Below are 27,112 nucleotides of genomic sequence, written 5' to 3' on the forward strand. Positions count from 1 at the left end.
ATTGGCTGGTGGTAGCGTCGCTCGCCCGGCAGTACCACGTGACGGCCTCGGCCGCGGGCGTTCACACTGGCTCTGCCTCCGGCATCTCTTCGCCGGTGCGTCCTCGCCGCGCCCGTAGGTCCCGGCAGCCGGGCCCCGCCTCCTTCGGAGTCCGAGCGATGGGCGGGGAAAGGGACGGGCAGGTATAGCTCTGTCGGCGCCGCGGTGTCCACCTCAGTCCGGCCACGGTGGAAGACGCGTGCCGCGGCGCCTGGTTGCCTGCAGCGGCCCGGACCCGAGAGGTGAGAAGAGGGAAGCGGACCAGGGAAGAGGGAGGGAGCGGTGCCGGCCGCCACGCGGTCAGCGGGCCCCTCCCAGAGTCATTCTGCCTGGGTCCCCGCGCGGTAGAATCCCAGATCAGGGGTCGCCGCCGTGGAGCGGGGCGTGCGTCAGGTTATTTCCCGGGTGGTCCGGGGCCGGGCGAGTGGCACTGCACCTTGGTGATCCGGGCCTGCCCGTCTGGCTGGCGGCTGCCCACCCGCCCTCCATCCCGCGTATCTCGCCAGGTGCCACGCACTCCGCTGCTTTTCCAGTCCTCGTTGATCCGTCTCGAGCCTAGCTAGATATCTGGAATAGGGATCGAGGAGATAGGAGCCACCACCACCTCGGACAGATGGGGAAACTGAGGCCGGCACAGGCGAGACGGCTTGGTTATCTTGGTTATTAAAAATCACACACCCGATTAAGTACAAAATCAGGACCTGTTCTTTCGGACTCACACACTAAGTTGGAATTATTTCACTGGATGGATGGAAACACTGAGAAGACAGAGAGGGCCCAGAGCCTTGCCAGCAAGTCTTTTGCAGAGCTAGGACTTGTACCCAGCTCTCCAAACTCATAGACTATCAGGCTGGGCTCCTTCCTTGCACAGATTGGGGATCACAGTGAGTTAGAAACGTTCAGAACTTAAGTTGCCTTCCGGCGCCCATTCTAGTTAACCTGTTTTTTCTCCTTGTCCCCAACAGTTCTTTATGTGAAATCTACAACTAATGTGATATGCAATACTAGATTAAGCAGAACTTTTTGTTTTTGAAAATTGAATCAATAAGAAATGGAGGGCCAAAGCTGTGGGAAAGGAATGGACCCTTTAAAAACAGGAATCTCAAGGCAGGATATAGCAAGGGACAGAGACTAATACCTGTCGTTTATTGAGTAAATGCTATGTGCCAGGCACTGTGGTAGGTAGTTGTGTTACCCTTACAAACCAGCAAGTTAGGTAATGTTACCCCATTTTACAGGTCAGAAATTGATGCTGAGTACAGTGAAGTTTTACAAAACCATTGCCGTATGACTGCTGAGCAGTATAGCTGGGATCTGAACAGAGATCTGTTTGACTTCCAGAACACATCCAGTGATTCTCCAAGTGTGGTCCTAAGCTCACTGGTTCAGCATCATCTAGCGTGTGGAGTCCTGGATCTCATCCTTGGATTTGCAAGGGTGGTCCTAAGAAGCTAACGGCTCTCTGTATTTGACAATTATTGTACTGTAATGTGCTGCCTCCTAGGGGAAGATCTAGAGATGAACATACTCTGGGCTAGGGGTAATTTTTGAGGAAAAAAAAAAATCACTTTTTTTTTATTTCTGATTTGACTTTTTTTTTTTTGAGACCAGGTCTCACTCTGTCATCCAGGCTAGGAGTGCAGGGGCGCGATCTAGGCTCACTGCAGCATTGACCTCGTGGGTTCAAGCAAACCTTCCACCTCAGCTTCCTGAGGAGCTGGAACCACAGGTGCACGCTACCATACCTGGCTAGTTTTTGTAGTTTTTGTAGAGATGGTGTTTCACCATGTTGCTCAGTCAGGTTTCAAACTCCTGAGCTCAAGCAGTCCTCCTGCCTTGGCCTTCCAAAGTGCCGGGATTACAGGCATGAGCCACTGTGCACTGCCCACACTTTTATTGTTTATTTTTCCCCCATGATTGACAGAAGGATAATCACACTTTTAGTGAATGTAAACCCCCAGGCAGATGCTTGCCAAGCTTAATTTCTTGACATAAGCTTGGTTTTGGCATGTGGGGGCAGAAGAGTGGGGTTGGAGAGTTAAGTGAGAATGGGGAAAGTAACTCCTTTTTCCTTATCATATAGCTGTTAAATTCTAATTCACTCAACAGGTACTTGCAAAGCATTTATTAGGTGCAAGACATGTTCAAGACACTGAGAATACAACTTTGAACAAAACAGAGCAAGTCAGTGCCCTCATGTGAAAGACAATTAACAATGTGTGGTATGGAATGGTGAGAAGAGCTATGGGGAAAAATAAAGCAAAGGGCATAGGAGTGCAAGGCAGGGCTGGGCCCAGGAGGAAGACATGGAAATGGCAGCAATGGCAGTGGTGCTATATATATATATATATTTATTTATTTATTTATTTATTTTTTGAGATGGAGTTTCACTCTTGTTGCCCAGGCTGGAGTGCGGTGGCGCCATCTTGGCTCACTGCAATCTCTGCCTCCTGGGTTCAAGTGATTCTCCTTTGTCAGCCTCCCAAGTAGCTGGGATTACAGGGACATGTCACCACGCCTGGCAATTTTTTTTTTTTTTTTTTGAGACAGAGTCTCACTTTGTCTCCAGGCTGGAGTGCAGTGGCGCGATCTTGGCTCACTGCAACCTCTGCCTCTCAGGTTCAGGTGATTCTCCTGCCTCAGACTCCCGAGTAGCTGGGACCACAGGCATGTGCCACCACGTCCGGCTAATCTTTTTATTTTTAGTAGAGACGGGGTTTCACCATGTTGGCCAGGATGGTCTCAATTTCATGACCTCATGATCCGCCTGCCTCCGCCTCCCAAAGTACTGGGATTACAAGTGTGAGCCACCGCGCCTGGCCTAATTTTTTGTATTTTTTAGAAGAGAGGGGGTTTCACCATGTTGGCCAGGCTGGTCTCGAACTCCTGGCCTCAGGTGATCCACCTGCCTTGGCCCCCCAAAGTGCTAGGATTACAGGCATGAGCCTCTGCACCCGGCCTGCTATTTTGCATATTTGTTTAACTTTTTTTTTTTTTTTTTTTTTTTGTAGGGACAAGATCTTACTATGTTGCCCAGGCTGGTCTCAAACTCCTGGCCTCAAAGTGATCTTCCTGCCTTGGCCTCTCAAAGCGCTGGGATTACAGACGTGAACCACTGTGCCTGGCCTCTGTTTTATATATTGTATCTAGGAAGGGACTGATTTATATAAGGTGTCATTTGAGGTTGGGCAACATGAGCAAAGGCCCCAAGGGCAAAGGCTGCTTAATATTTTCATGGACTGATGATTGGAACACTAGTGCATAGGAGGAAGCAAGACAGTGGCAGTTTCAGGCTCATGCATAGAAGCTTATACCAACGTTTTTAGACCATATTTGGTAGGAGGTAGGAAGCCAGTGCAGATTTTTGGGGAGCATATCCAAATGGTTGACCTCATCTTGCTAATGAATGCTTCTTTTGAAGAAGAGGCATAGTGCTTTAAAAATGTAGGTTCAGGCTGGGCTCTTCCTTGGCTCGTGCTTATAATCCCAGCAATTTGGGAGGCCGTGGCAGGCAGATCACTTGAGCTCAGGAGTTCAAGACCAGCCTGGACAACATGGTGAAAACCTGTCTCTACAAAAAATACAAAAAAATAGCTGGGCATGGTGGCGTGCACTTGTGATCCCAGCTACTCAGGAGGCTGAGGTGGGAGGATCGCTTGAGCCCAGGAGGTGGAGGTTGCAGTGAGCTGAGATCATGCCACTGCACTCCAGCCTGGGTAACAGAGTGAGACCCCATCTCAAAAATAAAAATAAAAAATAGCCAGGCGCAGTGGCTCACGCCTGTAATCCCAGCACTTTAGGAGGCCAAGGCGGGCGGATCACGAGGTCAGGAGCTCGAGACCATCCTGGCTAACACGGTGAAACTCTGTCTCTACTAAAAATACAAAAAATTAGCCAGGTGTGGTGGCGGGCACCTGTTGTCCCAGCTACTTGGGAGGCTTAGGCAGGCGAATGGCGTGAACCCGGGAGGAGGAGCTCACTGCAAAGTGAGCCAAGATTGCGCCACTGCACTCCAGCCTGAGCGACAGAGTGAGACTCTGTCTCAAAAATAAAAAATTTAAAAAATAAATGTAGGTTCAATATTAGAGGAAACTGAGTGACCATTATACAGGAACTGTGTACTATTTTTGCAACTTTTCTGCAAGTCCACAGTTATTTCAAAATAAAAATTTTTTTAAATGTAGGTTCAATAAAGTGTTTAAGGCTGAACTATGCCTGCAACTTTCAAATAGTTGAAAAACAATAACGACAAAACCCATATAAGTATGGAGAGAGAGTGTGTTAACATCTTATGAACTGTAAAATTGCTTAATAGGTGAATTGTTAGTATGGAAGTGTTCCATGTATCATTCTTTCAACTTTTCTGAAGATTTAAAAACAGCTTCAAAATAAGCAATCAAGTGACAGTATACGTTTGAATCAGGCAGGCTTATTCAAGTCATGATTCCCTTACTTACAAGCTGTGTGTGGCTGGGTGTGGTGGCTCACGCCTGTAATCCCAGCACTTTGGGAGGCCGAGGCAGGCGGATCACAAGGTCTGGAGATGAGACCATCCTGGCCAACATGGTAAAACCCCATCTCTACTAAAAATACAAAAATTAGCCGGGCATGGTGGCAGGCGCCTATAGTCCCAGCTACTCAGGTGGCTGAGGCAGGAGAATCGCTTGAACCTGGGAGATGGAGGTTGCAGTGAGCCGAGATCACACCACTGCACTTCAGCCTGGGCAACAGAGCGAGACTCTGTCTCAAAAAAAAAAAAAAAAAGCTGTGTGAAGTATTGGAAAATTATTTCTAAACTACATATTCTAGTCTAGTTTATTTTTATTAAAAATGTATTTTTAATTATTTTTTTTTCTTACACTGTAGCTCTTACCAGTCTAGTCTGAGATTTTTCCATATAAGAGAGGAGACTTACTTTGGTTGTTGACTTGTTCACATTAATGCTGGGTTAATGTTAAGACTTCAGGTTTTCCACAAACTTGAGATCTTTAGGTTGTTTTTAGGTCGACTCTAGTTTTCCTGTAATTATCTGATGTATATACACTTACAGAGACTGGCATAGGCAATCTATTAGAGGAAAAAGGTTAGGAGTCAGGATACTTGGGTTCTGGATCCATCTCTGCCTTTAAGTAGCAAATGATTTCACTAATCTGAACCTTTATTTATTTATTTTATTTTATTTTTTGAGACAGAGTCTTGTCTGTCACCTAGGCTAGAGTGCAGTGGCGCAATCTCAACTCACTGCAACCTCCGTCTTCTGGGTTCAAGTGATTCTCGTGCCTCAGCCTCCCAAGTAGCAGGGATTATAGGCATGTGCTACCATGCCTGGCTAATTTTTGGATTTTTAGTAGAGATGGAGTTTCACCATGTGGGCCAGGCTGGTCTTGGACTCCTGAGCTCAAGTGATCCGCATGCCTCGGCCTTCCTAAGTGCTGAGATTATAGTTGTAAACCACTGGTACCCAGCTGAACTCTTATTTCTTACCAAAAAATCATGGCGGTTGGATTTCTTGATCTCTGTCTAGCTCTAAAGTCCTGTAATTCAGGAAAACTACCACTTAATGATTTGATCATTTAGTTTGAACTGTCTCATGGTTGGGACAGAGGGTTATGACTGCCTGGAGTCCAGAGCTCCTGACAACAGGTTACTTTTTCTACTGACCCTCACTGCCTGTGGTTTTAGATTGTGTTATGTGTTAAAAGCAGTTACTTAAACACACATACACAAACATGCATATCACACCATATTTACAACAGGTTGTGAAGCTCAGTTTTAAATGGCCTAGATTTCTTAGGAAAATCCCAGTACAGGTTGAGTACCCCTTATCTGAAATGCTTGGGACTGGCAGTGTTTCCAATTTCTGAATTTTTTTTTTAATATTTGTTTTATACTTACTAGTTGAGCATCTCTAATCTGGAAATCCAAATTGCTCCAGTGAGCATTTCTTTTGAGCATCATGTTGGTGCTCAAAAGTTTCAGATTTTGGTGCATTTTTGATTTTGGATTTTTGAATTAGGGATACTCAACCTGTATCTGATTAATATGTCATCAAATCTATCCAATGAAGCTGTCATATTTTAAAACTAAATATAACTGTTTTTAGAAAAATATTACAAAAAGAAATAAAACCTTGCTTAGATACTTCCTCCCAAAGTTGTGTGTGTCTGGGGACTTAAGAAATACATTTCCCAAGGCTGCGTATCCAGAGTATTGGAACATTCAGTGATGATTTCTTAGGAATTGAAATATAAACTGCAATTGAAAACAAAATGACTTAGCTGGGCACAGCGGCGTGTGTCCATAATACCAGCTAATCTGGAAGCTGAAGTGGGGGATTGTTTGAGGCCAGGAGTTCAAGGCTGCAGTGAACTATGATCATGCCACTGCACTCCAGTCTGAGCAACAGAGTGAGACTGTGTCTCTTAAAGAAAAGAAAAAGAAAACTATGTAACAGGTTATATTCAAGCTACTCTTTTCCCCTTCAGATAAGAATTAGACTTTATAACTTTGTTGTAGTATAATTGACATACAATAAGCTGTACATATTTCAAAGGTACTCTCTCTCTATGTATACATAAAACTGTCACCACAATCAAGATAGTGAACATATCCATCAATCCCCAAAATCTCCTCATGCCCCTTTGTAATCTCTCCCTCCTACCCCACCTTACTTCCTATCCCGAAATAGCCACTGATTTACTTTCTGTCACTATAAATTAGTATAAACTTTTTTCTTTCTTTCTTTTGGTGGAGGTGTCAGGAAATGAACTTGAGGACTGATTCGTTTGCATTTTGTAAAGTTTTTGTCCCTGAAATCTCCTTCATCTAATATGAATGTAGTGTACAATGCAGTGGCATGAAGTACGTGCACAATGGTGTGTAACCATTACTACTATTTATTTCCAAAACTTGAAATGGAAACTCTGTAACCAGTAACACCACTTCCCCCAGTACCCAGTAAACTCTATTTTCTTTCTCTATGTATATGCCTATTCTCTCTCTCTCTGTGTATATATATATATATTTGTTGTTGTCATTGTTATTCTGTCACCTGGGCTAGAGTGCAGTGGCATGATCATAGCTCACTTCAACCTTGACCTCCTTGGCTCAAGCAATCCTCCCTCCTCAGCCTCCCAAAGTGCTGGGATTATAAGCATGAGCCACCCTGCCTGGCCCATTTTGCCTTTTCTAGATATTTTGTATAGGTGAAATCATACAATACTTGTCCTTTTGTGTCCTTTTTTTTTTTTTTTTTAGATCCAGCTCTTTTTTTTTTTTATTTTTTATTTGTTTGCATCGTGTCTGTCTTTTGCTTAACATAATGGTGTTAAGTTTCCTCTATGTTGTAGATGAAGAGTATCAGAACTTAATTCCTTTTTAATAGTCAAATAATATTCCATTTTATGGTTATACCATGCTTTATCTGTTCATCTGTTGATGGACACTTGGATTGTTTTCACCTTTTGGCTATTGTAAATAGTGCTGTTATGAACATTAGTATACAAATATCTGTTTGAGTTAGTTTTTAGCCCTTTGAGTATAAGTGGAATTACTAGGTCATAGAGCAGTGCTGTGTTTAACTTTTTGAGGAACCACCAAACTGTTTTTCACAGTGTTGGCACCATTTTACATTTCTACCAGCAATGTATCAAATGTATCAACTGTATCAACTGTTTTTTTTTTTTTTTATCTATTTTATTTTTTAGACAGAGTCTCGCTCTGTCACTCAGGCTGGAGTGCAGTGGCGCAATCTTGGCTCACTGCAAGCTCCGCCTCCTGGGTTCGTGCCATTCTCCTGCCTCAGCTGCCTGAGTAGCTAGGACTACAGGCGCCCGCCACCATGCCCGGCTAATTTTTTTTTTTTTTTTTTTTTTTGTATTTTTAGTAGAGATGGGGTTTCACCATGTTAGCCAGGATGGTCTTGATCTCCTGACCTTGTGATCCGCCTGCCTCGGCCTCCCAAAGTGCTGGGATTACAGGCGTGAGCTACCGTGCCCGGCCTCAACTGTCTTTTTTTTGAGACGGACTCTCGCTCTGTTGCCCCAGCTGGAGTGCAGTGGCATGATCTTGGCTCGCTGCAACCTCCACCTCCTGGGTTCAAGTGATTCTTTGTGCCTCAGCTTGCTGAGTAGCTGGGATTACAGGTGTGCAGGTGTACACCACCACACCCAGCTAATTTTTGTATTTTTGGTAGAGACAGGGTTTTGCCATGTTGCCCAGGCTGGTCTCGAACTCCCGACCTCAAGTGATTCACCCGCCTTGGTCTCCCAAAGTGCTGGGATTACACGTGTGAGCCACTGTGCCCGGCCTCAAATGTCTTTTAAAGAAACAAAAATTTTTGTCCAACAAAAGTCAAAGCTAATTCTTCTTGGAGAAGTTTTTGTTAAAATAACTTTTTAAAATAAAAACCATTCTGTCCATCAAAAACTTTATTAGATACTTCCTGTATGTGCCTAATTCTATGCTAGGTATTGTGATAGTACACAAAAAGTGTAGAACATCTTGAATAATTTTAATCTAGTTAGGAAGATAAAGCACATATTCAACAAACGTTTATTGAACATATAAATGGAATTCAGCGGAGAATGAGATACTGTAGACCTTTCACTCTGCCCCATTTATTTTTCCAATTTTGGCTTCTCTCCTGTACTTGAGAACCACATTTCTAATTGCCTGCTGGACACACCATCTGGACATATTATAAAAATCTCAAATCTAAAAAACCCAAAGTCAGATTTTTTGCTGCTTCCTATCTTTCCATTTTCTTCTCCATCTTCCTGTATATCATCCTTCCTTTTGTGTGGTCCTTCTCAGATTTCATCTTAGATTTGTCTGTGTATGTCCTTTAAGCACCACCTCTTTCCTAGTTGTACCACTGAAATGGCAAACCTCCTGCCCTTTCCTGCCTTGGAAGTTAGGCCTTTGGTAACTGTAGCTTAGAGGATGAACTCGTGACTTCTTGGAATTACATAAAAACTAATCTTTCACTCCAGCCTTATCTCCTACAACTTCACCCTTGGAACCTAGTGTGACATTTTCCTGGGTCTTGGACTATACTGTGATCTTTCACTTGCCTGAGTTATCTTTTCCCTTTTTATTAACGTTGCAGCTTCCTACTTCACGTTGGCCTGCAGTGTATTCGCTACTCTCAGAATACTCTAAACCTTTCTGTTATGGTACCTAGAATGCTGTTTAAAACTCTGTCTTAATCCACTGATTTTGGGTAGAAATTGGATTCTTATTCATTTTAGCAAGAATTTACTGAACCTCTATGTGCTAAGCATCGTTCTTGATAATGGAAATATAATAAGTACAAGAAAGACTGTAAATAATAGTTTTGCTTATAAGTAATATAATTTCAGAAGTCTGAAGTGCTATGAAGAAAATAAAGCCAGATAAGGATATAGGGAATGCTGGGAAGGAGGTGTTATTTTATTTGGTTGGGATGGTCAAGGAAGGTTTCTGTGAGGAGGTGACATATAAACTGAGGCCAGGCATGGTGGCTCACACCTGTAATCCCAGCACTTTGGGAGGCAGAAGTGGAAGAATTGATTGAGCCCAGGAGTTCGAGACCAGCCTGGGAAACATAGCAAGACCCTGTCTCTACAAAGAAATAAAAACAAATTAGCCAGGTATCGTGGTGTGTACCTGTAGTCCTAGCTACTTGGGAGGCTGAGGTGGGAGGATTGCTTGGGCCTAGGAGTTCAAGGCTGTAGTGAGCTATGACCATGCCACTGCACTCTAACCTGAGTGACAGAGTGAGATCCTGTCACTAAAAAAGAAAATAAAAGCTGAGACCCAAAGGATGAGAACATACCTGTATAGATCTGGGAGATTATTATTCTAGGCAAAGACAACTTGAGCAAGTACAGTGACCCTAAGAATGGAATCAACTTGGCATGTTCCAGCAACTGCAAAAAAGCCAGTAGGAAATAAGGGCAAAAAGGGAGGCAGTGTTCAGATCTTGCAGGCTATTAGAGTATTCCACGTGAGAGAGGATGGTAGGACAATAGTGAGAAGTGATTGGATTACAAATAGTTTGGGCAGTGGGGAGAGGATAAATATATTATTCAAGGCACAACAGACAGGATTTACTGATGGATTATATATGGGAGTATGGCATAGGGGAAAGAAAGATTGACACCTAAGTTTGGGCTCTAGGTTCTGATGCATTGTGTCTAGCACAGTGGTTAGCTTATAGTAGGAGCTTAAAATATGTGTGTAATTTAATGAAGACCAGTACCCAACCTCTAGGAGCTCACATAGAAAAGTTAGCCAATCCAGCTGGAGAAGGCTTGTTGACACTTGAGGACATTCATGGAGTAAGCATGGGTTGCAGGCCCATTTAACACAGATGGATCTGAGTTTTCCTCTGATGAGTTGTTGTCTTTTCCTCCAAAGGATCCTTTTCCTCTCACAGTATTAACTTCTCAGTCTAGGGCAAGGGCCTGGAAAGTAGCCGGTGCCATCCTGGTTGTAGGCATCAGTGAATGAAATGGAGAGGAATACAGAAGGCTTTGCCCATCCTTGGCATCCCTGGGCCTTTATAGTGCTGTGATCTTCCCTGCACTTGTCTGACAACAGTGAGTTAGAGGATCCGATGGTACTATATACATGGAGAATCTGTCTTGGTTGTACCTGTTTATAGTTTAGTTTTCTTTTTCTTTTTTCTTTTCTTTTTCTGAGGGTCTCATTCTGTCACCCAGGCTGGAGTGCAGTGGTGTGATCTCAGCTCACTTCAGCCTCCACCTCCCAGGTTCAAGCGATTCTCCTGCCTCAGCCTCCTGAGTAGCTGGGATTACAGGCGTGCGCCACCACGCCTGGCTGACTTTTCTATTTTTAGTAGAAATGGGTTTTCATCATGTTGCCCAGGCTGATCCCGAACTCCTGGCCTCAAGTAAGCCACCCGCCTCAGCCTCCCAAAGTGCTGGGATTACAAGTGTGAGCCACTGTGCCTGGCCTAGTTTTGTTTTTCTAAAACCACGTTCAACTATTTTTTATCTGTAAAAGACAAAAGGTAAAATATTAGTTGCTTTAGTGGAAAAAGAATGAAATAATATAACATCAGACCAGAAGATATATAATTATTTGCCAAATGAGTGATATAGTAAGTGACTTTCTCAAAATCTTTCAGGGCCTATGCATTGCCTGCAGATTCAAGTCTAGCTTTCTTAACCCGGCATAAAGGGCCCTCCAGAATCCCCCTCAGGTACCTTTGTAGGCTCCTCCCACTAATCCCCCATAACCGTTCTCTGTTTTAAACATAACATTCTCATTTCTGATTCTTTTCCTCCAACATTAGAACTATTGCTGTTTGTGTTTTCTTCTCCCTTACCCATATTCCAAGTCTTCTTTCATCCTTTCAAACCTGACCTAGACTTCAGAGCCCAGGTTAGATATGTTCCTCCCTTGAAAACTTTCTAAACAAACTATTCTTAAACTCTTTCATATTTCTCCCCTGCTTAGATGCCATAATCATAGTAGTCAGCAGCTTCTAGTTTTATTTAGCAGTGAGTTTGTAGCATACATACAGAGGTAAACCAAAGCATGATTATGGAACTTTGTGGGTTCAGACTGGTGGCTGAATTAGTTCTACTTGTAGGACTGTTTCTGAGCGAATACGTAAGTTTCTAAGAGCTAGAGATGGGAAAGGACCATGGCCATGAATGTAGAGAAAGGGAGAGTTGGGAACAACATTGTTGATATTATTACTGGATCACTTTGTGTAGCAGCTAGGTGAAACTGGAACGTGTAGAGTAGCTGAATTTTAAGGTGTTCAGAAATATCTGAAATTAGAGAAGCTAATTATAGATAGGTGGTAGGAGTAGTACCATATTAAAAAAGGATCTATTCTTGGGATCCCAAAATATGCATTTTATTACCTTGCTTTGTCATTTATAAGCTGAATAAATTATTAAATTGGGCCAGTCCTTTCACTTTTAACCTATGTATGTCTTTATATTTAAAGTGGGTTTCAAGTAGCAGCATATACTTGGGTCTTATTTTTTAATCCTATCTGACGGTCTCCATTTTTAATTAGCATGTTTAGACCATTCATATTTAATATGATATGTTTGGATTAAACTCTACCATCTTACTGGCTGTCTTCCGTTTGTTCCATCTGTTTTTTATGTTTTATCTTCCTTTTCTACTTTCTCTTGAGTTGAGAGTTTTTTATGATTCTATTTTATCTCTACTATTATTATTTATACCTTTTTAAAAATGTAGTGGTTACTCTTAGGCTTAAATGTACATGTTTAATCAGAGCCTGTGTTCAAATAAGATACCATTTCACGTCTAGTGTAAGACCTTACAGTTTGCTGGGCATGGTGGCTCATGCCTGTAGTCCCAGCACTTTGGGAGACCGAAGTAGGAGGATCACTTGAGCCCAGGAGTTTGAGACCAGCCTGGGCAATATAGTGAGACCTCATCTCTATTTAAAAAAATAATAATAATCAGAAAATTTTAAAAAGACTTTAAAATTCCCAATTCCCCCTCCCATTCTGTGTGGTTGTTGTCACACATTTATTTTGCATGTGCTATAAAGTACATTCCCATTTTTGGTTTAAACAGTTATCTTTTAGAGCAATTAAACATTTTTTAATTGAAAACATGAATTTTACTTTATCTTCATTTGTTCCATTTCCTGGACTTTCTTTGTTATGTAGAACTGAATTTCTGATTGGTGTATTCTTTTTGGCTAAAGAACCTTCCTGAAACTGTCTCTCTCTCTGTGTGTGTCTCTCTCTGTGTTTCTCTCTCTTTCCCCATCTCTTCTTCTCCTTCCCACTCCCTCTCTGTCTCTCTCCCTGTCTCCCCTCCTCTCTCTCTCCCCTTCCCCCCACATGTATATGGTGCTGGTCTGCTGGCCTTAAATCCTCTCAGTGTTTATCTGAGAAAGTTTTTATTTCTTTTTCATATTTTATTTTATTTAAGACAGAGTCTCTCCCTGTCACCCAGGCTAAAGTGCAGTGGTGTGATCACAGCTCATTGCAGCCTCAATCTCTTAGGCTCAAGCAGTCTTCCTACCTCAGCCTCCCAAGTAGCTGGGACCATAGGCACACACCACCATGCCTGGCCTCTTATCTTTTAAAATATTTTTTCTAGGTAAAGAATTCTATGTTAAAAGTTATATTTCTGGGGTCAGATGTGGTGGCTCACACCTGTAATCCTAGCACTTTGGGAGGCCAGGGTGGGAGGATCACTTGAGGCCAAGAGTTTGGGAACCAGCCTGGGGAGCTTAGTAGCAAGACCTTGTCTCTACAAAAAATTAAAAAATTAGCCAGGCTTGGTCGTGCACACCTGTAATCCTCGCTACTCAGGAGGCTGAGGTGGGAGAATCACTTGAGCCCAGGAGTTCGAGGCCATGGTGAGCCATAATTGCATGTCACTGCACTTCAGCCTGGGCAACAGGGCAAGACCCTATTTCTATAAAAGATATATATTTCTTTGATATAAAGATACCACTCCATCATGTTCTGGCCTCCATGATTTCCAATAAGAAGTCTTCTATAATTCTTATTTTTGTTTCTGTATGAGTAATATATGTTTTTTCTTTGTCTTCAGGATTTTCTCTTTATATTTTGTTTTCAGCAGCTTGAATATCATATGTGTAGGTGAGGGTTTTTGTTTTCTTTTTGTTTTTATATTTACTCTTCTTGGAATTCTCTAAGATTCTTGGAGATAGATTATATATTACATATATATGTATTTTTTTTTTTGAGACAGAGTTTTGCTTTGTCACCATGCTGGAGTGCAGTGGCGCGATCTTGGCTCACTGCAACCTCCCGCTCCCAGGTTCAAGCAATTCTCCTGCCTCAGCCTCCTGAGTAGCTGGGACTACAGGAGCGCGCCACCATGCCCAGCTAATTTTTGTATTTTTTTAGAAGAGACGGGGTTTCACCATGTTGGCCAGGATGGTCTTGATCTCTTGACCTTGTGATCTGCCTGCCTTGGCCTCCGGAAGTGTTGGAATTACAGGTGTGAGCCACTGCGCCCGGCCTTTTTTTTTTTTTTTTTTGAGAAGGAGTGTTCCTCTTGGTGTCCAGACAGGAGTGCAATGGCGTGATCTCGACTCACTGCAACCTCCAGTTCCTGGGTTCCAGCGATTCTCCTGCCTCGGCCTCCCGAGTAGCTGGGATTACAGGCGTGTGCCACCACGCCCAACTAATTTTGTATTTTTAGTAGAGACCGGGTTTCACCATGTTGGTCATGCTGGTCTCGAACTCCTGGCCTCAGGTTACTTGGATCTATATTTTGATGTCTCTTATTAATTTTGGAAATTTCTTGGCCATTATATCTTGAAATATTTCTTCTTCCCATTCTCTCTCTTCTTTTGGTATTCTAATTATGCATATGTTTGATACTTTGATGTGTCCCACAGCTCTTGGATGTTATGTTACATTGTTGATATTGGGGTTTTTTTGTTTTGTTTCGTTATTTAAACTGTTTCTGCGTTTTAGTTTAGCTAATTTCTGTTTATCTGTCTTTTTGAGTTCATTGATTCTTTCTTTGGCTTTCAGGTCTACTAATGATCCTATCGAAGGCATTCATCATCTCTGTTACTGTGTTTTTCACTTTTAGCATTCCTTATTTGATTTTTTCTTACAGTTTCCATTTCTTTGTTTTACTTTCTATATGAATTTTTATCTATATTCTTCCCAGATAGCAGCCATACTGGGCAAGATTTGGATTCCCTTAGTTTTTTCTTATGTCTCTTTTGCATATCTTAGGTTTGGAAAAACCTCTTCACCCAGAAATCACCAAGAGCTCTCCAAAATAGGACGTTGGTGCACTCAAGCTAGCTCTAGAAAGCAGGAAATGACAGGAGAGTCACAGACTGCTTGCATTGTAGAGCAAAGAGCTGCTGGGTGTATCCATCAACCTGACTGATTTTCTCAGGGTCAGTGGTCACCTAAGTCTATTCTTTCTTTCCTTATCTACTTCAGAAGACCATCAAAATATTTACTCGTGTTAAACCTAAACAAAATGAATATGGGTTACTTTTACATATCTTGTGTTCTTGAATAAGTCATAGGTCCTGGATTTTGGCAGTTTGGTAACATTAGTTTTATAGAACTTCACAAGGGCCCATTTTTCTGTCAGTTCCTAAACAAGAAACTTCCTGAGTCCTTCATCTAAAATATATTGTCTCGGCTGGGTGCAGTGGCTCGTGCCTGTTATCCCAGCACTTTGGGAGACTGAGGCGGATGGATCACCTGAGGTTAGGAGTTCGAGACCAGCCTGACCAATATGGTGAAACCCTGTCTCTACTAAAAATGCAAAAATTAGCCGGGCGTGGTGGCATGCACCTGTAATCCCAGCTACTCAGGAGGCTGAGATAAGAGAATTGCTTGAACCCAGGAGGTGGAGGTTGTAGTGAGCTGAGATTGCACCACTGCACTCCAGCCTGGGCGACAGAGTGAAACTCTGTCTCAAAAAAAAAAAAATTGTCTCTATCTGGCCACAGTCACAAATGTTTGTTCATTTGTTCATTCATTCATTCAAATGTTTTGTAAGCCTGCTATCTCAGCGTTCCTACATTACATTCAGATTACACTGATGAACAAGATATCTTTCCTCCAGGAGCTAGAGAGATTCCTACTTCACTAATACAAGAGTGTGGTTAGTACTCTAATGGAGGTGCAACATGCTATGGGACACAGAGGATGTAGTATTTCATTTGGGCTAGGGGAGATTGGTTAGTGCTTTCTGGAAAAGGTAGCATTGTAACTGGGTTTTAAAAAATTACTAGGATCTTGACAGGCAAAGAGGTGGATGGCCATTCTAAGCTAAGTAAACAGCTTATGTAAAGGCACTAATTCATGAAGTATTTGGTAAACAATTTATGCTCTATTCCTTTGAGAGCCTGGTTCATTTTCTTCTCTTACTCCGGTTATTAGACTTATTATTTGTTGTTGTCCTTTCTCTTTTTCTGGCTATTTTTACCTCCTTTGTTTTCCTATAGTTCCTAGTGGTAGATCTTATGGCATTAGTTTTATAGTCTAGGACACAGAGATGAAGGATCACCTGTATTGCCTCCAAGTGGAAGTGCAGGGCAACATTATTTCTCTATTTAACCTGTGTTTCAGAGTGTGTACTTAGAATAGTAAAGTGAATCTTGCATGAATGTAGGCCCTGCCCACAGGGCAGATGACTCCATACTAGAACATAGTGGCATAGACAAAAACCTTCTACAGCATGTATGAGACACTTGGCCCATCGACCCTCTTCACGCCCTTTACGTTCAGCACCCTCATATTGACTTCTCTCTCCTCTTTCCTACCAAGCAAGGGAGTACTGTTCAAAGACGCAAATGCATTCTGCCCTAGTTTCTTTTTATTGCTAAAAACATTTATCTTTACCCTGCAACCTACTTTTTCTTCTATTTATTTTCAACATTTAGCAGGTTGTTTAAAAAGGGACCAAAAAATAAAAAAGGACCATCTTCCTTGTTTCAGGGACTGGTAGGCAGGGGTTAAGGTTAAGGTAGGGGTTAAGACCAGATCCTATTTTGCAGTCTGCCTGGGATGTGAAAAACCTGGGAAGAAGACCGCTGGTAGCATATGTATGGAAAGGAGACAGGCTGCCCTTACATCTTTTCTGGAGGAAAAACTGCCAGGGGGAGCCAGGCATATATGGAGAAGAATCCTTAATGGTTTATACTCTTGGGAAGTCCTGTACCCAGCCAGTTATTTGCTTTGACTTGGCTGTTTAAGGTCTGGTTCTGGTCTTTTTTTTTCCCCTAACCAAGACAAATGAGGCTCAATTAAGGAAAAGGGACATAAGATACCTATTCCACAACTGAATTCCTTTTAACTCTCATGAAATGACAAATAGAATTGTTAGTATATGTGAGCACTGAGAATTACTTTATTGATGAACACTGGTATTTTCTCTGGTGTAGGAAGCTGAACCATCTATCTCCAGAAATGTCTTCAGAAAGTAAAGAGCAACGTGACGTTTCACCCAGAGACTCAGCTGAAGGAAATGACAGTTATCCATCTGGGATCCATCTGGAACTTCAAAGGGAATCAAGTACTGACTTCAAGCAATTTGAGACCAATGATCAATGCAGACCTTATCATAGGATCCTTATTGAGCGTCAAGAGAAATCAGATACAAACTTCAAGGAGTTTGTTATTAAAAAGCTGCAGAAGAATTGCCAGTGCAGTCCAGCCAAAGCCAAAAATATGATTTTAGGTTTCCTTCCTGTTTTGCAGTGGCTCCCAAAATACGACCTAAAGAAAAACATTTTAGGGGATGTGATGTCAGGCTTGATTGTGGGCATATTATTGGTGCCCCAGTCCATTGCTTATTCCCTGCTGGCTGGCCAAGAACCTGTCTATGGTCTGTACACATCTTTTTTTGCCAGCATCATTTATTTTCTCTTGGGTACCTCCCGTCACATCTCTGTGGGCATTTTTGGAGTACTGTGCCTTATGATTGGTGAGACAGTTGACCGAGAACTACAGAAAGCTGGCTATGACAATGCCCATAGTGCTCCTTCCTTAGGAATGGTTTCAAATGGGAGCACATTATTAAATCATACATCAGACAGGATATGTGACAAAAGTTGCTATGCAATTATGGTTGGCAGCACTGTAACCTTTATAGCTGGAGTTTATCAGGTAAGCAGCAATGGAACAATTGGTTATTTCTAGAAAAGTAATCTAGTACATGAAATCTCATATCTGTAAGGGATCTGAGGAATCACAATAATTAAAGGTATCATTTATTGAGAGTTCAGGATATATGAAGGGTAGAGGCAAAATTCAAACCCTAACCTGACTCCACGGGTAATACAAGGCTGGTTCACTGGACCTCCACCACCCAGTACAACTCCTTAATTTTACATGTCAGAAAATCTTGGCTTTGCTTGAGATTATTTGTGGCTGGTTATTGGCAGAGTCAGCATTAGCAGTTAAGCAAGTGGGTAACAGAATGGGGTTGAGAGTGCAGGAGTTTCTCACTTTTTTTTTTTTTCTGGAGACAGGGTCTCACTCTGTCATGCTGGAGTGCAGTGGCACTATCTTAGTTCACTGCAACGTCCGCCTCCCTGGCTCAAGCAGTCCTCCTACCTCAACCTCCTGAGTAGCTAGGACTACAAGCACATGCTACCACACCTGGCTAATTTTATTTTATTTTATTTTATTTTATTTTTTTTGTAGAGACAGGGTTTTGCCACGTTGCCCAGGCTGGTTTCAAACTCCTGAGCTCAAGCAATCCTCCCGTCTTGGCCTCCCAAAGTGCTGGAATTATAGGCATGAGCCACCACACCCAGCCTCAAATTCTAAATGTCTCTTACCTTCCATTAAAATTGCTGATCTATTGAGCAACTCTTACTAAAGGTAGTGGTTGTCTTGGATTGTTGGGGAGGGAGGGAAAAAGTTGGGGACCACAGTTTCATATTATCAGCCAGGAGAAAGGATAAGAAATCAAATTCTTGAGTCTCCCATAGAATCCACTAATCTGTCATTATCATCATGCCCCTGGCTTTTGGCATCCAGGAGTCAGTGCCAGGATTAAACCTTCTCTAATGCAGGCATTTCAAACCAACAAGGGAAGGGGAAGAGTAGCTCACTTTAGTTGGTGCTCAGATGAGTGGGGAGGGAGAGTGAAGATGGTGTGAAGATGAGCTGTCTACTTATATATAATGGTAAATAATAAGTACTTACTTATTTATTATTTATTCATTTATTTATAAAGAGGGTCTCTCTATGACCAAACTCCTGGGCTCAAGTGATCCTCCCAATATTGCCTCCCCAAATGCTGGGATTACAGGCATGAGCCATCACGCCCAACCAACTTTTGTTAGTATGTCCCACCAAGAAGGAAGAAGGCATAACAATTCTGAAAACTTATTAGACAGAGGAAAATATAAAGAAGTAAAAATGCAGAACTTTTATTAATATGGGAGACTGTGGCATAAGTACATACATACTGCATGAGAATGGTTTCTTAGTATGAGGTTAAAGATAAGTCTACAATAATTTTTAAAGTGTGATTCTACTTTGATGTAAATCTAATTTTTTGTTTTACCAATTAAAACTTCACTTGTACACTTGCTCTTAGCCAAGAGGCTGAGAAGCAGTAAGACTTCACTTTTACAGTAGTGATTTGTAATTTAAGGAAAATACATGGTTTCTTAACTAGAAGAATTTTTTCCAATTTGAAGTTTTCTTGTGGATCCTTGAGAATGTTTTTCTTTTAAAAGAGGTCTGTTCTTTGTGATGGGAAGAATGAAAAAAAAAAAAGAGGTCTGAACCTGATTCAAGTTTAAGAAACATTGTATGAAAAGAAAGAAATCCAAAGTTCCTGTCTCACCTGGGTTAATAAGTAACAGTGTGACCTTGGGCAAGTTGCTTAGCCCTTTAAACATAATTTTCCTCTTTGTAAAATGAGAAGATTGATATATGATTGTGTTTATTCTAGCTCTGACATTCTGTGATGCTCTGATGATATGTCTCCATGCAAGAAATGTCAGGATAATATAAAATTTAGAAGTTCTTTTCCATTTATATTTAACACTTCTATATCCTTCCTTCCAGGTAGCGATGGGCTTCTTTCAAGTGGGTTTTGTTTCTGTCTACCTCTCAGATGCCTTGCTGAGTGGATTTGTCACTGGTGCCTCCTTCACTATTCTTACATCTCAGGCCAAGTATCTCCTTGGGCTCAACCTTCCTCGGACTAATGGTGTGGGCTCACTCATCACTACCTGGATACATGTCTTCAGAAACATCCATAAGACCAATCTCTGTGATCTTATCACCAGCCTTTTGTGCCTTTTGGTTCTTTTGCCAACCAAAGAACTCAATGAACACTTCAAGTCCAAGCTTAAGGCACCGATTCCTGTTGAACTTGTTGTTGTTGTAGCAGCCACATTAGCCTCTCATTTTGGAAAACTACATGAAAATTATAATTCTAGTATTGCTGGACATATTCCCACTGGGTTTATGCCACCCAAAGTACCAGAATGGAACCTAATTCCTAGTGTGGCTGTAGATGCAATAGCTATTTCCATCATTGGTTTTGCTATCACTGTATCACTTTCTGAGATGTTTGCCAAGAAACATGGTTACACAGTCAAAGCAAACCAGGAAATGTATGCCATTGGCTTTTGTAATATCATCCCTTCCTTCTTCCACTGTTTTACTACTAGTGCAGCTCTTGCAAAGACATTGGTTAAAGAATCAACAGGCTGCCATACTCAGCTTTCTGGTGTGGTAACAGCCCTGGTTCTTTTGTTGGTCCTCCTAGTAATAGCTCCTTTGTTCTATTCCCTTCAAAAAAGTGTCCTTGGTGTGATCACAATTGTAAATCTACGGGGAGCCCTTCGTAAATTTAGGGATCTTCCCAAAATGTGGAGTATTAGTAGAATGGATACAGTTATCTGGTTTGTTACTATGCTGTCCTCTGCACTGCTAAGTACTGAAATAGGCCTACTTGTTGGGGTTTGTTTTTCTATGTTTTGTGTCATCCTCCGCACTCAGAAGCCAAACAGTTCATTGCTTGGCTTGGTGGAAGAGTCTGAGGTCTTTGAATCTGTGTCTGCTTACAAGAACCTTCAGACTAAGCCAGGCATCAAGATTTTCCGCTTTGTAGCCCCTCTCTACTACATAAACAAAGAGTGCTTTAAATCTGCTTTATACAAACAAACTGTCAACCCAATCTTAATAAAGGTGGCTTGGAAGAAGGCAGCAAAGAGAAAGATCAAAGAAAAAGTAGTGACTCTTGGTGGAATCCAGGATGAAATGTCAGTGCAACTTTCCCATGATCCCTTGGAGCTGCATACTATAGTGATTGACTGCAGTGCAATTCAATTTTTAGATACAGCAGGGATCCACACACTGAAAGAAGTTCGCAGAGATTATGAAGCCATTGGAATCCAGGTTCTGCTGGCTCAATGCAATCCCTCTGTGAGAGATTCCCTAACCAATGGAGAATATTGCAAAAAGGAAGAAGAAAACCTTCTCTTCTATAGTGTGTATGAAGCGATGGCTTTTGCAGAAGTATCTAAAAATCCGAAAGGAGTATGTGTTCCCAATGGTCTGAGTCTTAGTAGTGATTAATTGAGAAGGTAGATAGAAGAATGTCTAGCCAATAGGTTAAAATTTCAAGTGTCCAACATTTCCCAGTTCCACAGTGGAAAATTTTGCACACTTGAAATTTTAACCAAGTGGCTAGATATTATTCCTCCTTTGAAGCTAGTGGCATTTGTATATACACACTGCAGCAGAGCTTGTAGCTGGACAGAGTCAAAAAGAAGAAAATACAGTTTCAGGCTTTCTTGCAGATATGAAGTATTCTTGGAATGCAATAAGTATGTATTGAACTGTACTGTAAAGTAGCTCCAAAACTTAATTACTCTCCTGTTTTAGGGGTTATACATTTGGACTGTGCATTCTCCAAGAGATGAAGCGGTGAAGCTGGGATTTACATTGGAAGTGCTGTAGACTTCTTTATGTGGCTCCGTGGAGAGAGGGAAAGAATGTTGCACCTGCTCTAGTACCATAGGTCAAGAGCTTCTGGATCACAAAGTCATAACTAGACAGGTTTGTTCTTGTAGTTTTCTATCCCCAGTCTTTGCTCCCCAGATGGCAGTAGTTTTTAGTAGGAAAGTGCCATTCCTGTCCTTAAGGCACAGTCTCATCAGAAGTCTAATACCTGGGCAGGTTTATAACATCCTGAGAGCCAGCCTGACATTAGACAGAATACCCTTTGTAATACATTGGAAATTTTTACTCATGCCTTTTTGTTTAGGATAAATAGGTGAGCACAAAGAGCTCTTCAAAATCAGAAAAAACAATAGGAGTCCTTCCTTGTCTTTTCTGTGATCTCTGTCTTTGTTTCTGAGACTTTCTCTACCATTAAGCTCTATTTTAGCTTTCAGTTATTCTAGTTTGTTTCCCATGGAATCTGTCCTAAACTGGTGTTTTTGTCAGTGACAGTCTTGCCAGTCAGCAATTTCTAACAGCATTTTAAATGAGTTTGATGTACAGTAAATATTGATGACAATGACAGCTTTTAACTCTTCAAGTCACCTAAAGCTATTATGCAGGAGGATTTAGAAGTCACATTCATAAAACCCAAGTGCTATGGGTGTATTATTCATGATAGCTGGCCCACAGGTCATGAATTGAGGAGGAATTTGCTTTCAAAAAGCAAGACTGTCCAACACTGAAAGTTTATAGTTTTATATTTGGACCTTGAAAGGTAAGAAAAAACCAGGTTCTCCAAAGTTAGGAATAGGGAACTAATTTATGAAACAGCCATCTTTAAAAAAAAAAAAAAAAAGCAAACTGCAAAAGTACAAAATCATTTTTCAATCTGTTCCCAGTTTCTAAACAATTTTAAATATGAGAAGCAAACCCTATGTGTAGGGCATCTGTTGGAGTGGGATGCTTTTAGACGTATATTAAGTATGTACATGTTTAATATGTATATTTAAAATGCATATATATTTTATTATATCTATATTATCCTATATAGATATATGTAACTTAGCTTTATTGTTAGCTCCATAAGCTGCCAGTGTTGCTTTTCTGTTGGTAGAGCTCTCCCATTTGGTGACATGGAAAATACCTTTCCATTATCACAACAAAGCAGTTGCTCAGTAGAAAGTCTGGATTTCTGTCTTATAGGTGATTTCTGTCTTATAGGTGATTATAATCAAGTGTAGGCTTCCTGAATTTTGACATCCTTTTAGAACTTGGGTCTGGAATTCCAGAAATGTTAATTGCTTCTTGTATTTGTGCTTGTTTGTTTTTAGCCAGTATTTGCCCTTTCTATCCAGCCTTATGAATAATAGCAGTAAAATCACAGTATCTTGGTCAGTCTTTATTTTTTTCCTTTTTTCTTTTTTAAAAGACAGTCATCCAGGCCAGAGTGCAGTTTGATCATAGCTTACTGAAGCTTCCAACTCCTGGGCTCAAGTTATCCTTCCATTTTGGCCTCCTGAGTAGCTAGACCGTAGGTATGCATCACCACACCCTGCTAATTTTTTAAATTTTTTCTAGAGAGGGGGTCTCACTGTGTTGCCCAGGCTGGTCTCAAACTCCAGGCTCAAGCAATCCTTCAGCCTCAGCCTCCCAGAGTGTTGGGATTACAGGCGTGAGCCACTGCACTTGGCCAAGTTATTTGTTTGTAATCTCTCTTGCCCTTCTTCCAAGGCAGGCTTAAGTTGAGACTATTATAGGTGTCTAATAACCTGTAACACAGTAATGAGTACATGCTTAAGATGTTATAATTAGCCAACACCAACACAGCAAAAAATATAATTCCAGCCAAAGGTTTTGGAAAATCCCTCAGAAGGAGGGATAACAGGATTTGACCTTTACGAGCGATTTCTGTCCCTATGTGGATGTAAACAGTTCTGGAACGTTACGCATGCAGTTAGCGAATCCTTGAATTATGTTCTGGTTTGTACTTGTCCCATCCATCCAAACAAACAAGAGATTCTGCTTTTGGTAGCCATCTGTAGAAACATTTAAGATGTCACTAGAATTTACATTTCATCCTCTCTACTTGGGTTGAGGTTGCCTATACTTGCATATTGTTAAAATGTTTTGGTTGCTGATATTCAGAGGAATCAAACCTGGAACCAAAGCCTAATTTGCCAATAAAAAAAACTGTTTTCGGCCAGGTGCAGTGGCTCATGCCTGTAATCTCAGCACGTTGGGAGGCCGAGGCGGGTGGATCACCTGAAGTCAGGAGTTCGAGACCATCCTGGCTAACACTGTGAAACCCCATCTCTACTAAAAATACAAAAAATTAGCCGGGCATAGTGGCACGCGCCTGCAGTCCCAGCTACTCAGGAGGCTGAGGCAGGAGAATTACTTGAACCCGGGAGGTGGAGGTTGCAGTAAGCAGAGATTGTGCCACTGGACTCCAGCCTGGGTGACAGAGCTAGACTCCGTCTCAAACAAACAAACAAAAAAACTGTTTTCATTTGCTCTCTTGACCAAAGGATAGGACTTTAGTTCATTAAGCATTATTTTAAACACTATATTGATACAAAAATATCTTGCTTACTCTAAACTTTAGAGTCTAAATGAAGTATTTTCTCAGTACAAAATTCTGAATATCATAAAATGGTTATTTAATTGAAACGTAGTGTGGTATACTCTTGATGGTTAGAACCCTTACAGCCTTATTTATTTTTAAATTTGTTACAGCCAAAGGGTTGGAGTGTGCCAGTGCACAGGTAGACTAAGGAAAACATTATAGAGGAGTGAAGAGAACAGACCATTGAAAAGACTATTATCTGACCAGTGGAGGCAGAAAAGAGAGGAACCCAGTTGAACAGGATCCAATCCCTGGTTAGCCCCTACACAATAATAGGGAGACAAGGATTAGGAGCCATACCTCTGAGAGCAAGGTCTCTTTCTAGAGCAAATTTCTCTTTCTAGAAGGGGAGGGTCACAGGGTCACAGATTCACCAAAGCTGAAAGGGCTGAGGAGCTCATGGTAGCCTGGGTTGACCTACTCTGGAGCACGGTGTCTTCCTTCTAAACTGAGTGACTGTAGTACTATCTGTGCCTCTGATGGTAATAAAACTGACAGATGTCTAATTTTTTTTTAAGTAGGACTAAAGGAAAACAAGATTTAGATAGTCTGACTTTACTTTTGAACAACAGACATTGCAAGTCAAAATTGTTGTCAAATTTACATATGGTAAATGATGAACTTTAAAAATGTGTCCAGGTGTTAGATGAGTTCATTAGACTCTTTTAATGCTAATGGCTAGTACGTTTTAACAAAAGAGCAGTTCTCTGCTGCAATATTCCCATAGTAAGTGGTCATTTAAGAACATGTTAGGGTTAGCCCTGATCTGAATATAAAAGTGAGAAAAGGGCTACAGTGCATTTCTTAGTAACTTAAATTGAGTCTTGAAGTTATAATGATCCATTCGAGTTCTGTGATCCTTATTGTTCTTAATTGTGTTTCTCTATGTATTGTCACAGATGAGCCATACGTTTCTTTTTATCAATGTAGACATGACTTCAGATACCTCTGAGGACCTACCCAGCAGTCTAGGACCCTGGGCCAAGTGCTGGGACTATGGTACTAAATCCAGTAGATGGGCTGTGCAGCAACTCTCCCAGGGAACACACTAGGGTACTTAGGGAGGTGCTTTGTGGAGCATGTTGAAGCTTTGAGATCTGAGCAGGAGGCAGTGATGTCCCTGGTCTATTCAGGGAAAGATTTCAGTGTGAAATGGTAAACATCCAATTGACAGGATTTAGATTTTGCTTAGTTTTTCTGCTTTTTAATGTTTCTATCCCCCATCTCAGTGTTTTCTTTATCCATTCTAGTGATGCCTTATTTGAAACTGGGCTTAAACTGCAAAAAGAATGAAGTTGGATTTAGGAAGCTGTTAGATCATTGAGTGGTGTTGAGAGTGAAGTTTCACTAGCAGTGAAGTTTCCTTGAGCCTAAAATAAAAAGAGAAAATTAAAAAGAAACAGTTTTTTTAATTAAAAAAATAGAAAGCTGTCAGGCTTCTAATTTGTGGGGTTTTTTTTGTAAAAACAGTTTAGATAATCCTGAATGGAATCATTAACTTGGTTGCTAATTACAAGAATGAAAATTATAATGGAAAAGAACAAAATAATATACCAGCTGGTTTGTTGTTATAGTCCATGTATTAAAATACTATTGAAATACGTTAAAGGTAAATTTTTAAGGTTTAAAAAAATTTAGTAACTTACAGGGATGGAGAATTTAGATGTCAGAGGTGGGGAGATTTATTTTTATAAGGTAATTTTTATCCTGATAAGGACTTAAAAAAAAAGTTTTGCAACTGAAATTTTAAAGTAAACATGTTAAGTACAGTTAAAAAGTAAAATAAGCATTATAGTAAATAGTGGATTCTCTGGTGTGTATTTTTTATCTCAATGTTGAAAATTGGAAAAGAATGGACTGAAGTCTAAAAACTGGAATAATGAAGGACACTAAATGCCTTTATTGTAGATACTATGTTTGTAAGTCTATAGCTAAGCAACTTAAGCCAAAAAGGTCTTTCAACTGAAGCTTTAATCAACTTATTTTGGAGATGTTCTCTTCCCTTATCTCATGCGCCATCCCTAAAATAATAAGATATATGGGATCAAACAGCCCTTGCCTTTTCAACACAAATCAGTTGGAAAATTATGGTTTGAGTCCTGTTGCTGCCATGGCTTCTGTTTCTCAGAAATGAGTGTGTATGAACATACCAATCTATGTAATAGGCTACCTTTTTTTGTCTTCTTTGGAACTTTGTACACAAACCAAGACAATATCAGGGTGACAGGTGAATGAACTTAAATTCTCAGTCTTGTCTATTCACCAAAAAAGTATACTGCCTGTTTTTTCTTTAATTATTCAAGGTTGATGACTTTTAGGAACATGTTTTATACTGTATTTTTTAATTAAAGCAAGTGCCTCGATGTAATTCCATGTAAATCATTGCTTAACCCTCTTATGGGATGAGGATGAGTTATTAATGTATTGCAGCCTACTGGAAAGGAGGGGGAGTTGGTTAATAGCAGATACTTTTCTTCTAGAAGCTTATGTTTTATGCTGTTTATTATGTAAGATCTTGTATGTGTGTTGAGATTTAGAGGTTTCATTTATTTTGTCTGCTAATAAATTGTTACTCTAATAATACATTACTCTGTATTTAAATTATTTAAGTGCAAGGAGGGTTCTGACTAAAACACATTTAGGCCCCAGTGAGTTTTAAAATACCATCTGTTGGCCAGGCTCAGTGGCCCACACCTATAATCCCAGCATTTTGGGAGGCTGAGGCGGGTGGATCACCTGAAGTCAAGAGTTCAAGACCAGCCTGGCCAACGTGGTGAAACCCCATCTCTACTAAAAATGGAAAAATTAGCTGGGTTTGGTGGTGCACACCTGTAGTCCCAGCTACTCAGGAGGCTGGGGCATGAGAATTGCTTGAACCTGGGAGGCAGAGGTTGCAGTGAGCCGAGATCACACCACTGCACTCCAGGCTGGGTGACAGAGTGAGACTCTGTCTCAAAAAAATACATAAATAAAATAAAATATCATGTGTTAGGCTGGGTGCGGTGGC

The 27,112-nt window shown here is 41.1% G+C and overlaps 1 protein-coding gene across 1 annotated transcript; it reads left to right on the plus strand.

Moving 5' to 3' along the window:
* On the plus strand, positions 1 to 26,688 carry SLC26A2 (solute carrier family 26 member 2). The gene is made up of 3 exons (XM_004042802.5): positions 1 to 281; positions 16,946 to 17,669; positions 19,590 to 26,688. The coding sequence occupies exons 2-3, from the start codon at positions 16,971 to 16,973 to the stop codon at positions 21,108 to 21,110; spliced, it is 2,220 nt and encodes a 739-aa protein (XP_004042850.2). The 5' UTR covers positions 1 to 281; positions 16,946 to 16,970; the 3' UTR covers positions 21,111 to 26,688.
* Positions 26,689 to 27,112: the final 424 nt, after the last annotated feature.

Source organism: Gorilla gorilla, chromosome 4 (assembly GCF_029281585.2).
Source record: "Gorilla gorilla gorilla isolate KB3781 chromosome 4, NHGRI_mGorGor1-v2.1_pri, whole genome shotgun sequence".
Classification (NCBI taxonomy): Eukaryota; Metazoa; Chordata; class Mammalia; order Primates; family Hominidae; genus Gorilla; species Gorilla gorilla.